This window comes from Hoplias malabaricus, chromosome 3, assembly GCF_029633855.1.
Source record: "Hoplias malabaricus isolate fHopMal1 chromosome 3, fHopMal1.hap1, whole genome shotgun sequence".
NCBI lineage: Eukaryota > Metazoa > Chordata > Actinopteri > Characiformes > Erythrinidae > Hoplias > Hoplias malabaricus.
The window spans coordinates 30,874,369-30,894,068 of NC_089802.1; the positions used below are offsets into that span (position 1 = coordinate 30,874,369).

Consider the following 19,700-nt stretch of genomic DNA (forward strand, 5'->3'; position numbering starts at 1 on the left):
ATGGAGGAACTTTTTGTGGAGCCCTTTGAACCTTGATTTCATCTTTATAAGAACACAACATAGAAATATCCTATAGGACATAAAGAAGAAAGAGGGGGTGTCATTTCTGTTGTTGGTTAAGAAGCTCATGGTCTTAGGATCCCAGCGGGATTTCCAGGCTTCGCCTTTTTCATTTTTTGAGGAACCTCAAGATAAACACCAGGGCAAAGATCAACTGTTAACAGTTTTTTAAATGAGCTACTTGTCCTTGGAGAAAGTATATAATGGGAGGTTTTGGGAGGTCCCAATGGGCTCCATAAGGAAGAACTGCTTTGCAGGCAAATTCATGTCATGTTCACAGTGCGATTTGGTGAAGTATGGGGAGTTCTGAGACATGAAATCCTAACACAAGATCTGATTTGTCAGTTTCAATGGATTATTCCCTATTTGATTGGTGGACCCAAGGAAGCTCAATATTTTGACTGGCTAATGCAATGGGGAAAGGCTTGGTCCCTCGGTGACATGAGGGCAGGCTGGAGCCAGGATGCACATTCCAACAAAAGTAAGTCTTTGCAGAAAGGTTCCCTCGTTGACTTTACTTTAGATATACAGGCAACTACCTTTATAAGAACTTGAAAAAAACATTTTCATTTGCAGGTTTGTTCTGGTTAAGTTGATTTTTTTGGTTCTTCATGTCTTCCTTTACATGCCCTCTTGATCATGCAGGCTGGTGTGCTGAGCTCTACCTCTGACGTTTGACCAGATGAAGTGCGAAGTTGCCGATCGTTTCCCACAGTTCTCCCTCAGCTTCTGCCGCCCCAGGCGGTCTCTCTCCAGCTCTCCCCCCAACATTGAGCTCGTCACCAACCCCAAGGTGAAGGGTCGCATGCAGAAACTCACAGAGAAGGTCACCCAGGTAGGGTGGCAGAGGACTTGCAGCAAGGGTAGGCAAAGTACCAAGAAAAGTGTAGTGAGGACGGAGAGAATCATGGAACTAGGGATTTAGAAGATATTTCTTGTACGCTAGAAGCAGTTGGAATGCCAAGACAGGTTTGCTTTTTCAGTTGTTGCACAGGAGGTATGCTCAAGTGTAGATAAAAGGTCATGGAGCTTATACAGCACCAGCTAGTACTGCAAACTGCATTACTAAAAGGTAAGAATGGCTGCAAATTGCATGGCATGTTGAAATATGCCACATACCCACTCGCTTCGCTATAGGGGCCGGCACATGGACAACAATGTGGTCAACACCCATCAGTGGAAAGATCGTTAGGATACGAAGATATGAGGCCTGGAGCAGAGGGGAATTGCAGTGCACCATAAAAACAATCCATATGCCCAACTACGCATGTGTGGATGATGTCAGGTCAGGTCTTCTCTTTTTCTTTCATGGTCACAATGAGACACAATATGACGATTGGAGCCTGATTTCCTCCTGTTGCCTTAAGTCTAAAGGTCTTGTTCTGACTTCTTTGGGGCCATGATTAAACAGCTTGTTTGTTATTGGTATTTTGACCCTTCTCTTATCTTCACCCTTACTTTCATACTTTCTATAGTCTTCAGGAGCTCATGTGCTGCTAAACTGTGCCACAACAGTGGTGTAGAGAGACAGGAATTTTTGGCATGTATGAGTCTGGTGGTTCAAGTCCAGTGTATTCTTAGGGGTCAGTGTAAACATAGCAGGGAGCTGTAGACACACATGAAACTCCAGCAAGAAAGAACTAGCCTGTGTCTTTTCATGGATTTAGAGTGGTCAGAATGGCAGAATATTATAAAGAAAGGTGATGTGGAGGTAAAAGAAATCGCAGGATGGTGTTGCTGGTAGATGAACAGACAATGTGTGAATGTTTATATGAGCTGAGAAGCCAGTAAACTAGCACAAGTTAGAATGGCGTGATTCTGTTTTGAGTCATAACTATATGGATGTCAAGAAACTGGGCCCAGTTTCCCAAAAACATCTTTGGGTTAAGTTCAACTTAAAAGGGAGAGTGTTCAGTGTGATGCTCACTCCAAGTTCTAAGGTGCTTTAGGGAAACCCAGCCCTGGTCAGTACAGCGTGTTTGTTTACTTTTTGCACAAGAAAAAGTAAACAAGAAGCCCCGAATCTGAATATTTGTTTAATTAAACATTGATCATAACCAGGTATCTCTACCTGTATCTGTAGGTACTACTTTTTAGACAAAACTTTAATACCTGCTGAATACTTCTTCTAGTTGTATTTGTAAATGGAAGAAGATGCTTCAGTATTTGCTCTTGGCAGCAAGACCGTGGATATAACTGTTCAGACTTTATGCAATGGATATACTTATATCTGTATGTATGAAATATTATGATATTTAGAGGCTCTTTTGACACATCATCAATAGAATTTATTCTTAAATGCACTGCAGCTACTCTGGCTACATCATTAGCTACCTGCTAAAATCAACAGTGAGTATAAATTAAAAATGTTATTAGGCACACTTTTATTATTTATCTAAAGTAATAAATCTGAGAATCAATTTACTCAAATGTAGTCAGTCTTTAGTCAGTTTGGAGCTAGGGTTAGGCTAATGTGGCTGTAGCTAATGTGGCTGTAGCCCATGTTTATGTTGCGGTCCATATGTACTCAGATGCCATAATTTCTGGGATCCAAAATAGCAAATTTCAAATGGAACACACCCCACCCCAACAGTGTGTAAAAGCAGTATTATTATACAGTTTATTGGCGCTTCTATCTATTTGTGTCTCATTAAATCAGTCAGTACACCCAGTACTGTCCAACGTGTAAATACATATGTGTTTGTGTGGTGTTTGCATGCGCAAAGTATCGCATAAATGTGTCAATTGTTATTAGTAGCAGCACTATCCTGGGGCATAAAAATGACAAATATATTTAACTGTTAACTGGAATGTGGTCAAAAGTACATGGAACCAGCATAAAATTATCCATAATTGTGGAAGCTGCACATCCAAATCTTCACACATTTGCTTTGATTGTTCAGATGATTATTAATCTCTAGATTAATAAAGGTTTCTGGTAAAATTTAAATAATAATTTAAAAAAATACACGCATCAGGCTTCATTGGACCCTTCTAATCTATGACTTGCTTTTGTCAATTTTTACAGAGAATGGCAAGGTCATGTAAAAATGTTGTAAAAATTGGATGTCACGGTTTTCTCTTAGGTATTGTCTCTGGGTGCTGATGTGCTGCCTGAGTATAAGCTCCAAGCTCCAGATGTCCACAGGTGGATCATGCTGCACTACAGTCCATTTAAGGCGGTATGGGACTGGGTGATTTTGCTGTTGGTTCTCTACACTGCTGTCTTCACTCCATACAGCGCTGCATTTCTGCTGAACGAACTGGAGCAGGAGCGCAGACGTCCCTGTGGATACACCTGCAACCCCCTCAACGTAGTGGACGCAATCGTGGACGTCCTGTTCATCATTGACATTATCATTAACTTCCGCACCACGTACGTCAACCACAACGAGGAGGTGGTGACGCACCCCAAACGCATCGCCATCCATTACATTAAAGGCTGGTTCCTCATCGACATGGTGGCTGCCATGCCCTTTGACCTGCTCATCTTTAAATCGGGATCAGATGAGGTGAGAACATTTTAAAGCTCACAGAATATTAGACAGCACCTAAAACCATTGCAGGGAGATGCTTGATAGTTTATTAAAGACAAACATTTATGGTTTGATGTTTCAAATGTGTAACTCCGTAAAAGGTTAGGTGTGTCCAAACTCACTTACTTGCCACTCTTTGTATTTTATCACTCAGACGACGACCACTCTGATTGGGCTGCTGAAGACGGCTCGACTGCTGCGATTGGTTCGTGTTGCCAGGAAATTAGACCGATACTCTGAATATGGGGCAGCGGTCCTCTTCCTGCTCATGTGCACATTTGTGCTGATTGCTCATTGGCTGGCGTGCATCTGGTATGCCATTGGTCATGTGGAAAGGCCCTATATGAAGACCGGCTGGCTGGACAACCTGGCTGACCAGCTGGGGAAGCATTATAACGACAGTGATGCCAGCTCAGGACCTTCTATAAAGGACAAGTATGTCACTGCGCTCTACTTTACCTTCAGCAGTCTGACCAGCGTGGGTTTCGGAAACGTCTCCCCCAACACCAACTCGGAAAAGATCTTCTCCATCTGTGTTATGCTCATTGGCTGTAAGTTACTCCTTACAATTCTCCAGTAGATTTAATAGCTAATAATGTTCTGAAATTAAATTTAATCAAAAAAAACGAGCAGAAATTTTAAATAGCTCCCTATAACCAGAGTTAACAAAATTAAATGTATATATAAACTTTAAATTAATTCATTCATTCATTCATTCATTATCTGTAACCCTTATCCAGTTCAGGGTCGCAGTGGGTCCAGAGCCTAACTGGAATCATTGGGCGCAAGGCAGGAATACACCCTGGAGAGGGCGCCACTCCTTCACAGAGCAACACACACTTCATATTAACTTCATATTTTAATAAAATATTACACAGTACATGCCACAAAATCTAGTTGTTACTTGTCTAGTTGTTGTTTGTAAAAAAAAAAAAACACCAAATACAGTCTGAGTCTTTGAATAGCATTACTGCACTAGCAATTTGTTTTTTTTGTTTTTTGTTTTTTTTGTCTTGTTTTACTCAAGTGCATCAAGTGATATTTTCTTTAAATGCGAAGCACCTCACCTCACATCTTTGTAATTCACTCATTCACATACTTCTAAGAAATCCTCCACCTGGGGCACTATTCAGTGCAAATACAGTGTGTCCTTATAACACACACTTGGACAGAAAATAGACAGAAACACATATGTTTGTTCTAGTCTATCGTAAATCATTGTTTTATCCCAAAAGTTCATGACCATGTCTTAGTTTAGAGGTCCATTTACATGTCTGGGTCATTGTTGTCTTTTTATCGCATTTTTTCAACATTGCCCCCTCCTTTTGTAGCCCTCATGTACGCCAGTATATTTGGGAATGTGTCTGCGATCATACAGCGTCTTTACTCCGGAACCACACGGTACCACACACAACTGCTGAGAGTGAAAGAGTTCATCCGTTTCCACCAGATCCCTGGAGGACTGAGGCAGAGGCTGGAAGAATATTTCCAGCACGCCTGGTCTTACACCAATGGCATTGATATGAATGCAGTAAGAGAACCCATATTCTACGCCAACACAATTCATTCAGAAGTGTAGTACTTCAAATTAACAATGTGCATGGGCCTGGTTTACGTTATAAATATAAAAAGTATTCTGAAACATATGTAGCTGTAAATGATGATTCTTATACATTGTATAGATCACCAATATTCAGTAGGAAACTTACACTATGTTTTGCATTTCTGTAGGTTTTGAAAGGGTTTCCTGAATGCCTGCAGGCTGATATCTGTCTGCACCTGAACCGCACCCTGCTGCAGAACTGTAAGGCCTTCAGAGGAGCCTGTAAAGCTTGCCTTAGAGCCCTATCCGTACGCTTCAGAACTACACACTCTCCACCAGGAGACACCCTCTACCATCACGGAGACATACTACATACACTCTACTTCATCTCCCGTGGCTCCATCCAGGTCTCCCGCAATGACGTGGTGCTCATTGTCCTGGGTGAGCCTGCCGTCACGTGATGAAAGATCTGGTATCTCGTGCTTTTAAATCAGAAAGAATTTAAAGTGCTACATATCTTGTGCTGATGGAAGCTTACTGGTTTCATAACTTGGATTTTCCTTTAATTAATAGATGTGCGTTTGCGTCAGTCTTTAATGAGGACAATGAGTCGCCTGTCATTCACTGAATTGGTCAGGCTTTAAAAACGTTGCTGTTTTCTTGCTGATTTCCAGAGGCTGCTTTTTTTTCTTAATCAAAAACCTTTCAATGTAAGTTCTTCAGAACTTGCACCATTTTAGCATAGCATTGAAAAAAAAAAAATTCCGAGACACTCATTTAAGCAGTCCTTTCTAGAGACTATAGACCCTCATAGGGTTATAGAAAACAAGCATGTTATAAATGATGATAATAATAAAAGGTTTTATCTGTAAGATTAAAGATTTTAGATTGTATTAAGTGTACAGATAAGGTTTACAGCATTTTTGTGTAACATATAATTCATTCATTCATTCATTCATTCATTCATTGTATGTAACCACTTATCCAGTTCAGGCTCACGGTGGGTCCGGAGCCTACCCAGAATCACCCTGGAGGGGGCATAAATTATAATTGTAATTCAAATATTCTTCTGCTCTTTTGTTATTTTATGGCAATTGTTTTGTAGTTTAAAAAATAACATTTTTTGGTATGTAATATATATATATATGCATGTATGTATGTGTGTATTAATATGTTACAATCAAAATTTCTAACAAAAGTACAGTGTTTAAATCGTCTAAACCTAAACTGACACATACATTTGGATAAAATATTATCCTTACATGACCTTACATGATCACAGTAATGAGCTAAATGCTTATAAAAGCTTAAAGATAATCCCAAGTAATGTACGCTCTCTGTCAGGCAAGAACGATATCCTGGGTGAGCCCATTAACCTGTATGTGGAGCCCGGACATTGCAATGCAGATGTGAGGACGCTTACTTATTGTGACCTTCACCGTATCCAGAGGGACGACCTACTGGAGGTGCTGGACATGTACCCAGCCTTTGCCGAAATGTTCTGGAGGAACCTGGAGATCACCTACAATCTGAGAGAAGTGAGCAAGTGCCTGCCCTTTCCTTTGATTACATGTAAATAATATACAGTCTGTGAATTGTGAATGTGTTTTATGCAACCAGGCAGATCCCATTGCGCACACACTACACAGTGAGGTTTCTGACTGTGTTTACCACGTCAGTTGCCCAAGACACCGCAGAAACTCACTGGACAGACGCAACAGGCCAGGTAAGTTCCGCAAGTGTTTTACCAATGAAGACGACTCAGTTTCCTAAAAAAAATTCTATATTTATTTATTTATTTATTTATTTATTACTAAAGCATCTATAATAATTCTTACAGATGGCATGGATCAGGATGATTCTTACCCACTGCAGACATGCAAAGATTTGGGTCATTACTGCTCCTCTGGTCCTCACCCTCACTGGGAGGAAATGTGCAGCTACAGTTCCTCCACTTCTCAGTCCAGCGAGGACCTCAACAAACCACCCCTGACCCACAGCCAAGAGTACACTCCTGAAGGAAAACATCCACCTGTTGTTTGGCTGATGCCACACAACACCACCTCTGGGACAGACATAGATCCAGGCATGGACAGGGAATGCTCAGGTGGGTAATATCCTCAGTATGATTTCATTAAACCTTGTCTCTAAAGTATTGTTCTGCTCATTTTTATACGCAGTATACTGTACACTCAGGGTTGTTTCTGAAAGGTGTGTTTGTGTATCTCCCTTTATAGTACCTCGTCACTCAGGACTGTACCATTACTGGCCAGAGTTCCCTTCTAATCAGTACACAGAGCGATGTTGTCAATCCTCTTCTGTCCAAGCTTCGTATCACCCACCACCTTTTGCAGACGACAAACCAACTGAGCTTGAGTCCAGACTGGAGTTACTGCAGAGCCAGCTCAACAGGTAGGAATGATATTTGGAAGACCAGAACCTGGATCTGAGATTTAACAGAGCCATATATAGCCTATATATATATTCTTTGCCCTAGTCTGCAAACCACCAAGTCGTAACCCAAACCTCACAGTGGCCTGTTCAAACAAAACTAAATCTGGACAAAATTCTTGCATCCACTCAGCATCTGAAGCATTTTCAGGGACCTGATTCCATTTCACCTCAGTGGTTTCCAAAGCAGTTCTTATGGAAGTCACTAAACAATTCACAGTTTTGCTCAGTTCTACCACTCAAATTAACCAGAAGACTAGGTGTTGAGTTCTTGATTCCTTCACTCATGGGAACTGGGATAATTAAAAAAAAAATAAGCTCTATCCTGTAAGCAAATCCTGCATGGAAGAAATATAAGGCAGGAAACACTGATTTTTCTTTGGGCATTTATTGATTCCTGTGTTCCAGACTAGAGACAAGGATGACTGCAGACATCAGTATAATCCTACAGCTTCTTCAAAGACAGATCACCATTACCCCTGTTCCCCCGGCATACAGCTCTGTATCTCCAACAAACCATGCTACGGACCCCTCCATCTTGTATGGAACCAGTGCACCAGTTCTTCATAGCCTTTACCCACTTTCTGAAATTCAGATGGAGAGCAGAACTACCATAATAAAGGTAATTGGTTCTTGGTTTTCTTGGGAAAGGGCATTCTTCTGTAGGTGATTTAGCACTAGTTTTGCTGAAATCATGCATAAGGCTAAAGGTATTGTGTCTCTATCCTCGTATCCCAACTGTAACTTGCCCACTTCAATGTTCAGTTTATAGTGGGATTGGCTCATTAGTCTGGATCAGGTGTTTGACCAGGGACTACAGAAGGTCCTTTGATGGGTTTCTCTTTTAATCCTTGTGTTCCAGCAGAGTACACCTCGGCGGCATTCAAAATCTGAAGATTCCCAGCTCAGTGGTATCCAGAAGATAGTGGGCTCAAGAGAGGACCGTTATGTTGGTTCAGAGACCAAGCTGGCTATGACCCCAGCATGCCTCCATGTTTCTCTTCGTTCCCCCTCACTGCCTGGCAACTTGGACACCTCTTCATGCCTTGCAGAAATCCACAAACAACTCTCTGATCCGGTCTTGTCCTTTAACTAACAGCCGCCTATTAACCATCTTCCGAGTTTGATCAAATTTGTACCTTTAGGTCAGCAAACTTATCTAAAATCATGACACATCAAAACTGAAACACCAGGTTTCAAGGCTTCACTTAGGCGAGAATTTCAAGCTCCTTTCCCACATGCAGTGTAACCCAGAAATGTATGTGTATTAACGCTAATATTTTCGTCCCGGACATTACCCGGACTTTTTCCCTCTAGTGCCGTAGTAGAGACTCTGGGTAAAATCAGAGTCAGTGCATGTGAGGAGCACCTAAAGCACACAGCACATTTACTGCTTTGAGAGGGTATCGGACACATAAAATCTCCCAGTGTTTGCTGCATGTGTTTAAAGACTACTCTGGGACATCTCCAGACCCGATACTCTGGAGTGTCTCTAGAAAATCTCTAGGGTACATGTCCGAAAGAGGCATAAGAGACATTTCTTAAGAGGGAGCAGTTAGCTTCAACCACACTGCCACAGGATTTCATGGACTTTAATGGTAAGGCCAGTTCCCCAACACAAGACTAAGAGATCTGAGGTGGGTCCATGAAACCTAGAGGTTCAACAAATATCTACTGCCTTGTTTCTAAAATGTTTGTGCATAAAGGTGTAATCTTAATATTCATTAAAGCCAAACAAATATAGCAATTTGTAGATTCTGAATCGGGTGACCTGATTGCCCATAAACCAATTTTGTACAAGCTATTCTCAAGAGATGTTCAAGGTAAAGGCAATTTTAAGATATTTTCTGAAAACCTTCATGAAGATAACTTCAAGACTTATCTGTAATTTCTAAGATACTCTGGTTTTTGTTAAGTAATACACTTTTTTATATGATAAGTTCAGTTAATTGTGTGATGCGAATTACAGTCAAACACATGGAGAAAACATCAACCCATTAATATCTACTGCCTCAGGCACTTGGTGAACTAGTTTCATCTTCACAGCAACACACTGGGATGGCGAAATATATCTCCTTGCTGCTACATGAGCAAACTGTTCTGTGAGGACCCCCACAGAGCAGGTTTAATGTGAGTGGTGGATCATTTTTGATGTGGTGGTGGCTTGTTAGTGCATGTTGTGCTGGTACGAGTTGATCAGACACAGCAGACATCTGTATGATCAGTGGACCTGTGACATTTTTCCCCATCTATCCACTGCAAAAATAGCTTCCTTATTATTCCTTAATATTATTTATTAATTCACAAAGATCCTTTTCCATCATAAAACATATCTTTATAAAATAAAATCACACAAAACTGATTGAATGGGTACCATTGTATTACATATAGACACACTGTGCATGGCCTGTTATAAACACAATTTACAGAAATTCACATACACAAGCCTGTTGCTCTTCTTCAAATCTTGGATTCATACAAATTAAAAAAAACATTTGTTTTATACAAATACTTCTTAAATGTTTCATACATTTTTATATGTTGAAAAACTTGGCTTTTTCTGCAAATAGTAGTCAGCTCAAATAATCTGTGTTTAACACAGAAAGGCCTGTACTTAGTGTCCACAGCAATGTACAAATAACAAAAAACATCTAAAAATATATAAAAGATATAATTGTTTGTTAAAATTATGACAAAGATGTTAAATTTACAACTCCTTCAATGTGATTTTTTTAATATATGGATTTGTTTACTTTTTTGGATTTGTGGGGTTTGGGAAGTCTTAAATCTGTGAATGTCCACATTCAGCACTAGGAAGTGTGTGAAGTTGTAAATATAACTGTAAACCTGAGCAAAACACAAATGCTTCATTCCTGTTTCATTCAGAGTCCTTAGTTTCCCACTTATCAATGTTTGCTGTATGAGTGAAATTTCGACTTAGGAAAATTGGCATCTCCCAGTTTCCAAAACTTAAAGGCGACGTTCATGATTGTAATTAGAAAAACACTTTTTATAAAACTAAGATGTTTCCTCACCATTTACTAGCTCTCAGGTCTGTTTGCGTCCGGTCAGGTATGCTAGGCTTACTCTCTCTCTGCTTATGCCAATGAAAAGGCATTTGGAGCTCCAAACCTTGAAAAGCATGAATAAAGATGGAGCAGGAATAGAGCAATATCCTCATAGGTGGGTAATAGTAACTTATTTTTGCGGTTTTTGGGTTACTTAAGGTAGAAATATTTCAAATTCGGGAGAGCGCTAACTGCACAAAAGTAAACAGATCAAAAGTGCTATAAAACTAAACAACTCGAATTACAAATTATTTTCTGTGATAATTCAAACAGTGGATAAAAACGTACAGAGAAGTTAAACTTCAGCAATGTAGAAAAAACAGTAGTTTTTTTCCCCCTCAAACATCTCATTCCCCTTAAAAGACGCTGTGCTTTGAAACGTAAACAAACCAGAGACAACGTTTTCCCACAATTGTAGACATATGTCTAAGCACAACATAGGCTTCGTAGAATCTACCTATGTCTATGAAATCTGCAGACAACAGATTGTGATTGAAAGTTTCAGATTAACATGTTGAACCCATTGTACCAGTGCAGAAAAAAAACATCATCATCCAATAGTCATGGATTGCCCAAGTTGTTCGTCACTAAAGACTATTGAGGTTGCTTGTTTCAAGATGGCTGACAGTGTAAAATATGTAAGAATGCTTCTGAACTTCTGAACTGAACCAAAAGAATGCAGGACTGAAATTCAGCAAATGCTGGCTGTTCCCCCACCCCCTCACCCTGGGACACAAACCGTCCATTGTGTCGTCTAATATCAGGAAAATTAACATGCACCAGAGTGTCACTAGCTTTCTTTCCAAACGACTCGATTCATGGGGTTGGTCTGTAAACACCAGTAGCAGTTTTTTAGTCAGAGTCAGTGTAGAACAAGGCACACATTTAAATATTCAGAGAGAGAGAGTGGACAAGCCAACACTCCTCCTCACATTGACGCATGCTGACGTTCAAAAGCTTGGAATCAGGTCCTAAATTACACAACACCAACTTTGTTCATGAGAAATGTATACAATTATACACATAAGCAAGATTCTATGCCAATTTAGATTTCAAATTATGTGTAGGACACTTTTTAAATATATTTTAGACTTGAACAGCTGGAGATGATTTGAAAATGGCTGAATATTTAAAAATAATATTCAGAAAAGGCACATAAAATGAATATTCATTATGCCTTTGTGATCAGTTGTAGAGCTTCAAACAAAAATATATATAATAGTAATAATAATAAAAAATATATTTTAAATACATAAGTACATTTAGGTGTTTAATTTATGGTATTCCAATCTATTAATAACTTCTCGTTTGTACACAGTACAAATAAAATTACATGATACAATTAAAAACAAAACAAAACAAAAAAAAAAAAAAAAAAAAAAAACTTATGAATACACAACAAATCAGAAGTGATTCCAAACTTTTGAACTTGAGTGTAGAGGATTAGACGAGGGAGGAGAAGAGGAGGGGACAGCGGGGTGACACATTAGCCAGACGAAGTGAAAAGCAAGTTTTAACAAAAGTCACACGTTATAATTTGGAACAATGGAAGCCATTGAACGGGCGTGAGTTCACCCGGGGTCACAGCAGCATTCAGACAACGAAATGGGTTCACACTCTCAGACTCCCAAACACTCGCCCTCAACTAAGATGAAAAAAAAAAAACTTGACAAACGGTACGGCGGTACGGGGTGAGATTAAAGGGATAGCTGTGCTTCAGATGGATGGGTTGGAGCTACGAGCCTAATGAAGCTAAGTAATTGAAGCTCATGTATCACTGTGCAGGCCAGAAGCATCTCACACCTCAAACAGTTACGCACCAATAGACACGACAGCGTACGATATTCTGTTATCAATAAACAAAGGCAAAACTAGATATTTTAAAAACTGTATCTTCTGAATCTCCATTTGTTTGTATATCTCCATTATTTCTTTTTACTGTCCTGTCTTCAAAACCAATGTGGTGGATGGACATATATTTTCAAACATAACCCAGTGAAAACTTGGAAACAGCTATAGATGAATGGCATGATACAAGAAACACATTAGATTTTCGGCCTCATCTCTATCTGCTATAGAAGTTAAACTTGCTACTTAGTTACTTTAATATCTTAGGGTGCTTTCACACATGTTGTTTGGTCCAGACCTTGACTTTCCAGTATTGTCTGAAACAAAATAGAAAGTGTACAGGGTGCGTCAAAAGTCACAGGACAGCATTTTATCTGAATACCCCAATAAGCAGGGGGAGGGGAATCTATATTTTAGGCTATGTCCAGAACATGGCCGCCATCTTGGAAGCCAAAATATTGCATTATGGGCACATTTTCCAATGGAAAGGTGGCCATGTAGCATATAAAAGAAGACCATTGTCTTAGAAATCGAACGCCACAATCAGATTTGCAATATCTTCTGTGGTTCAAAAATGATCCAACACAGAAATTTCAAAACATTTGTTTTTATTGTTACAGGCTCGATACAAGTTTGTTAAAGGCCTGACCAGACACTAAATGCTCAGCGCTACAGGACACAGTGTTCCAATCCATTCTGACCGATGATGGAGCTGAGCATTTTAGGTTTGGTCGAGCCTGGAATGAGCAACAAAACTTTTCAACTTTCTGTGTTGAAAAATTCTGTACTTATTTGATATGCTACATGACCACCTTCTTCCCATTGGAAAAACTGACCCTTGATCCAATATGGCGGCTTTTAAGATGGCGGCCATGTGCCAGACATAGCCTAAAAAAGCCCCTCACCATTAATTATTGGGGTATTCAAATATGTCATTTTACCTTTCGTTTCTGAAATAAAGGGGTGTCCTCTAACTTTTGACTCTGTACATGAAAGAAAATACAACATAACCCCTCTCTCTGAGGGGTCACACAATGATTGTCTTCTGTAATAAACATAAATAAAACCTAAAATTTAAACAAATACGATTCTCGCTGAATTACTTCTGCTTTGTCACAAACCGTGCACTAGCACACTACATAGGGTATAAAAAACTACACCAAGGGCATTAATCAGCTAGCCCAACAAGGTTAACCATTTAAGGTGTAACCAAAAGAATGCGAATAAACAGATGTTATATCCATAGGATAAGCACTGCATATTTAAGCACTGTATGTGATTGTGTCTTACACAAGATATCTTTCTCTGAGCCACAAATAAGTAGTAGTGGTAAATAATAAATTGTAGCAATGAATCTGCTCATTAATTTTTACCAGCTACCCACAGATGCACAAACCAACCAATGTCAACGTTATGATGTACGTTATGATGCCAAACTGCAGTGTGAAACCAACACACAAACCTTGGTTCAGACTTTGGTCCAGACGTTCATGTGTGAAAACGCCCTCAGTAAATAAGCATCTGTAATAGAAGCCAAAATCTAAAACAATTACCCACTGACTTCTATGAATGTGTCAGAGCCAGTTTTCTATTCTTTTCTAAAAACCAGAAACAAACCCTGCTCATTTTCTGTGAGCTCTAGAGGCAGCAGATAGAGATCAGGTTGGAAAATGCCAGAGTATTCCTTTAACACACCAGTTAAAAGATAACAAGCTGATGAATCCTCCTTCTCATTTCCTCTTTCTCATCTGGACACAGCACCCTCCTCCCATCACCCTCCCAAGTCTCTGCCTCAGACGACAAGCAACAAGAAAGTCCTTCTTTCACACTTTCCCATAATAGACCAGCTGCCCTGGTTAAGGTCTGTGATTGAGGCCATTAAGTCACTGTATGTTATTCCGATTCGCCAGTACAGGAGGCTCCAGGCTGGCTTCCCAGTTTGGAAGACTTAACGACTTTATGTGATAGGTAATATGGATAACACAAATAGAAATAAATGAAATAAAATTGTTTATAAAAATTAAAAACAGGAGTTATTTCCAAATAATTGCCTTGTCCAGTGTTTTCTTCTTTTTTTTCTTTTACATTCTTACTTGTACATTAAGCGAGTGAAACTTCTTAAAGCATCCCCGTTGGCTCATACCACTGTTGATTATCATGCCCAAGATATCCATCAATTAGTTTCTTTCGAGATCAAAATAAAAAGGTCTTGAGTATTAAAAACCCATTGGTTTAAATGAAAGGCGGTCACGTTGCCAGAGTCCACATAAAGGACGCTACATTGGATTTTGGGGTGATCTGGAAGGAAATGGAGGAAATTGAGAAGCTTCCTTGCAGAATGGAACTTCCATCACCAACAAAAAAAGTGTGCCCTTGAAAGGTAAAACACCAAATACATTCATATTCATTCACTCGCTCACACATTTAAAAGCATACAGGATTCATACAGGAAGGTACGGGCACATTCAGGTGTATTCTCTCTGGCCGCTCCAGGTCTCCGCTAGCCCCAGATATTCAGGGTTTTCTGCTGTCGGTGTGATGTATCCATTCAGCTGCCTGTGATGTGGTGGTCCTATGTTTCCTGGAGCTCCGCCAACTGCCTTGGCCTTGGCCACCAGGTCCAGGTAGTACGGGTTGTCGAAGGCTGGTGATACAGATGAGTTGTTTGTGATGGGGACCAAATACTCAGGGTTCTCCACACTTCGTCCCGCAGCGAGGCCGTTAGGGACACGCCTCTCTCCTGCTTTACGCGGCAGGGTGCTCGGACGGTCTGACTGAACCTCCTGATTCACATACTCTGAACAGAAAAAGGAAAAATAATCATGAGTACTAGAAAGATGCACATTCCAAACTGTCCTGCTGGTGTGTGTTGTTGTAAGTGAATAGCTAGACTTCTTCTCCTACTCATTTAACTCTATAATACCACCTAGCGTAGTTAAATAAAAATTACTGAAAGTTTTGGGAAACAGATCATCAATTTACTTTCATCAACAACACCACATATATGCAAATATTTATTTGTTTTTTAAATATTATATTTTCCTGTTAACACACACACTCACCCGGCTGTGTGTGTGTTTTCCGTGGTAGTGTGTGTGACAGGTATCCCGGAGGCCCGTCTGTCTCCACCTCTCCATCCATTTCAAAGGGGAGTGTGGGGTCTTTGATGTAGCGTCCAGGGCTGGAGGGAGGACAGCCCTCTTCTGTTGTGTCAAGAAACACTGAGTCTGAGTGACCACCGGCAGAGCGATGGGAGATACTCCGGGCCAGAACTGGGTACCCGGACCCTCCCCACACTCCCCCATTAGCAGTGGCCCCGACTGGAAGAGTAGGGTACTGACTCCGCACCAAAGTGCTGAAAGACGAGTGCATGCTCCGCCCACTCGGCAGACCCTCCGCCTCCAGGCCCATGTCTGTGCTCTGAGTGGGGGAAACAGGAAGTAAAAATAAGTAAGTAGGTGTTTTAGGTTTAATACGTGTAATCAGGAATGTCTCTCCAGTTCAGATACACAAAGTCTTGAAAAGCATCTGAGCATTACAGCAAGTACATTTTTAGCTGATAAATAAGTTTTAAAATGTTGTCATGCTAATAGCTTTAGCATGTAGCGTAATAGCAATATTAGCTGGAGGCATGGTGGTAATTCATAGGTAAGTAATAACTGATAAAATGGCAAGTAGCAATCATAAAATTTAACCTATCCTACAATAACGAGCAAAAGTTGGCCTCATTAAGCATTTACTGTTTCTCTGTTTCAAATGTTTTACTGGTGTTATTAATAGTCCTTAGCAAGAGCAGAAGGACATTTCCTTTAACATAATTCCTTCAGTTTTTGCTCAAAATCAAATGAACGTTGTTGAGTGTGGTGGAGTGTGGAGGGAGAAAAGAAAGAGAGAGTCAAACAGAAGGACAGTGCAATGGACTGACCCTGTGGGAGTGGTGTCTGCTGGGTCCATTGGCTGAACTCTCTGCCTGTGGGCTGAAGAAGCCTGGCTGAGGAACCAGATACTCCTCAGCGTCCAGAAGCTCTTTAACATTTCCTCCCTCCTCCTCCAGCAGGGTGCGGAAGAACTGGCTGTCGACCGGACTCGAGAGACTCATCTGCTCATCGTTCTGAAATGTGCACAGAAGGATAAACAATAAATAAACAACGATTACTGACAAACGGTTTTGCAAACAGTATCAGTCAAAAGTCCGGACACACCTACTGTTAAAAACAGCTGTTTGTTATTTGTATTATTTTCCCAATTTTAAAAATAACAGTGAAGACATAAGAATCAACAACATTGCCTCAATTAGAAAAGTTAAATAAACCTTCAAAAAACTGCCCTCATTTTTCTAAGTGTAGCTTGGGGGAGGTTTGTTGGATGCAAAACTCTGTGTTCACTCAACAGTACATTTTTTAGGATGATATTTCAAGGTGTTTTAGCACTAATGCATACCTTGATAACCACGTAACGCGGTGGATCTCGCGCCATTAAGCTGAACTCATTCACCAGCTCCTTAAACTTCGGTCGACTCTCGGGATCAATCATCCAACCTGTCGATCAATTAGACCAACAAATCAACCAAACTGAGACTTTAACAGGTTTCAGCAAGTGCTGGACCCTATTTAATCAAATGTCTATGAAACTTCATGCAGTAAGCATTTACAAAAAGAGCCTCACATTTGACCATGATCATGTAAACATCTATGGTGCAGATGAAGGGCTGAGGGAGTCTCTCCCCTCCCTCCAGTAATTCTGGGATGTCCCGCGCTGGGATGAGGTCATACGGCTTCATGCCGAAGGTCATCAACTCCCACACAGTCACTCCTGCGCATTAAACACGAGTCAACCACTGTATTGAATGTTAAAAAACCACAGTGTCATCTTGAACATATACAGAAACACAGATCCTGAGACGTTGGGGTAGATTCTGTTTTTAAAAACTTTTTACAATAAAAGTGAACACATTAAACCTGTACCAAAAACAACATGATATTTTACTTTAATATACTGTTAACTATTGGCAGAAAACCTCTCCGTTTTTCACACAACCTGAAAAAAATCTTCTGTCCTTTTTTTATTATAAAACATTATTTCATTAATAAATTGGCATAACCTTCACTATTTGTTTTGGAAACTGGCCTAAATAAAAACAAAACTTATAGACTTTGAACTGAGTAATGCTTCAGGTTTAAAACACATGCTAATTAAACATGCCAATACTGACCGTAACTCCACACATCACTCTGATGAGTGAACCTCCTGTGGAGGATGGACTCCAATGCCATCCACTTGATTGGTACCTGTTGAAAATGACCAGTCTTGGTGAGAATCCTGACTGCATGTCCAATACTATTACAGTATGAGGAATTAACCATACACATGTTGCAATGAGATGATCTAAAGTGTTCCTGTACGGTTACTTCACACTCTTGCTAAAGTTGGAACGTGTAGTTCACTGTTTCTTCCTCTGGGGCTCAAAAGGACAGCAACCATTTGCTGCAATCGCTATTTTAATTAATATATTTGACCCGCCTTAAGTTCTTGACCAAATTCAAGAAGGTGTACAGTTCTAGGAGCTGAATAAGAACACTATTAATCTGTGAGTTGTTGTGGTAATAAATTCAGCAAATATAGACACACACCTTTCCCCCGTCTGCATGGTACTCCGTCTCATCTATGTCTAATAGACGGGCCAGGCCAAAATCCGTGATCTTCACATGGTTGGGGCTTTTTACCAGGACGTTCCGGGCTGCAAGGTCTCTGTGGACTAGTCTAACATCTTCCAGGTAACTCATGCCCTGAGGGTATTAAATATAGATGCAAATTAAGGGAATCCTCATCTTGGCTGATCTACTGCATTTGGGTGAAAAAGAGAACCATCACCTTACACACACACACACACACACGTGTTGCACACTTACCTTAGCAATCTGCACACACCAGTTGAGCAGGTACTGGGAGCCGATGTGGTCCTTGTTCTCACGGACATAGTCCAGTAGACAGCCATAAGGCATCAGCTGAGTGACAAGCTGCACAGTTGAGGTCAGACAGATCCCCAGCAGACGACACACATAGGGACTGGCTACACCCGCCATCACATAGGCCTCCTACACAAGCACAATCAAAAACATAGTGCCACTTTTTCTAACAGGGTAAAAACTTTTACACTTAAAATACGCCAAATGTAATACAGAGCTTATAGCTACAGGTAATTGCAAAAACATTTAATGTTATTAAACTATTAATAAAGCAAGCAATATATTTCTTAATTTCGGTCAATTTGATATAATATATGATATCGTTATGAACAATAAAAAAGCCACTGAAAAATTGCCAAGAACACTGAAAGCAACAAGACATCATCATCAAACAAAAACCTCCTGGCTTTGTCAATATTAATATTTTAAACCAACTTTAACATTTAGTGTAATTTGTTGATGGCAGTTCCTTGTAATGACCATCAGTCAGTGACAGATGCTGCAAATAATGTGTATTATAGTAATGTGTATATTTTATATTTATTTACATTTTATATTGCGATATATATTGAATTTAACAGTATGTTGATGTTCATGTTTATATTGATTCTCACGGAAAACACCCTAAAGTATTTTCCTTGGTGGTTTCTAGAAAGGTCTGAATGTGTTCCGACTCACGTCCAGAATCTCCTTGTTGGCTTTCGGGGATGTGTTCTCGCGCAAAACCTTAATGGCAACTGGAATCTTGACGTTTTCTCCATCAGGAGCCCAAATCCCCTACAGAGACCAAACACTAAATTAGAAAACAGCTTTCAACAGTTAACTATTAGTAAAACAGGAAGACTGGGTAAAAAAATGGGTAGCTATTTTGCTGACCTTATAGACAGTGCCGAATGCTCCAGAGCCTAACACTCTTAGCTTCTTCAGCTCTGTCTCTTTCAGGATACGCATCTGAGCCTTGTTTGGCAAAGCGCCACTGGGAGTCAGTGGCTCCACCAACTACAGAACAGATAAATATACAACAACAGGGAAAAAGAAAGCAAAAGTACATTACAACTCATTAGCACTTGAGACTTCATCCAGTTCTACCTGTTTGCTTGTTATGTTCAGATATGATGTTTATACTCCTATTAAAATGTGACTGATGCTTGACTAACCATTCTAGATATAATCGGTATTAAATAAACTAATGTCTTGTTGTCAGTTTGTTGTAATCTCAGCTAAGTTC

General features: G+C 40.1%; 2 protein-coding genes across 2 annotated transcripts in view; one reads left to right on the forward strand and one right to left on the reverse strand.

The window, feature by feature from the left end:
* The first annotated feature begins 742 nt into the window (after nucleotides 1-742).
* Nucleotides 743-8,883, forward strand: kcnh6b (potassium voltage-gated channel, subfamily H (eag-related), member 6b). The gene is made up of 11 exons (XM_066663963.1): nucleotides 743-895; nucleotides 3,147-3,572; nucleotides 3,751-4,147; nucleotides 4,928-5,127; nucleotides 5,328-5,580; nucleotides 6,484-6,677; nucleotides 6,760-6,865; nucleotides 6,980-7,246; nucleotides 7,392-7,551; nucleotides 7,999-8,212; nucleotides 8,453-8,883. The coding sequence occupies exons 1-11, from the start codon at nucleotides 743-745 to the stop codon at nucleotides 8,684-8,686; spliced, it is 2,604 nt and encodes an 867-aa protein (XP_066520060.1). The 3' UTR covers nucleotides 8,687-8,883.
* Nucleotides 8,884-9,878: 995 nt separating this feature from the next.
* Nucleotides 9,879-19,700, reverse strand: part of erbb2 (erb-b2 receptor tyrosine kinase 2) — a 31,017-nt gene continuing 21,195 nt past the window's right edge. The window contains exons 18-27 of the mRNA XM_066662841.1: nucleotides 19,349-19,471; nucleotides 19,151-19,249; nucleotides 18,416-18,601; nucleotides 18,137-18,292; nucleotides 17,719-17,794; nucleotides 17,172-17,318; nucleotides 16,947-17,044; nucleotides 16,432-16,617; nucleotides 15,569-15,926; nucleotides 9,879-15,303 (exon numbers count right to left, since the gene is read on the reverse strand). Coding sequence (XP_066518938.1) covers nucleotides 14,972-15,303; nucleotides 15,569-15,926; nucleotides 16,432-16,617; nucleotides 16,947-17,044; nucleotides 17,172-17,318; nucleotides 17,719-17,794; nucleotides 18,137-18,292; nucleotides 18,416-18,601; nucleotides 19,151-19,249; nucleotides 19,349-19,471 — 1,761 coding nt within the window. The 3' untranslated portion in view covers nucleotides 9,879-14,971. The remainder of the gene's footprint in view (nucleotides 15,304-15,568; nucleotides 15,927-16,431; nucleotides 16,618-16,946; nucleotides 17,045-17,171; nucleotides 17,319-17,718; nucleotides 17,795-18,136; nucleotides 18,293-18,415; nucleotides 18,602-19,150; nucleotides 19,250-19,348; nucleotides 19,472-19,700) is intronic.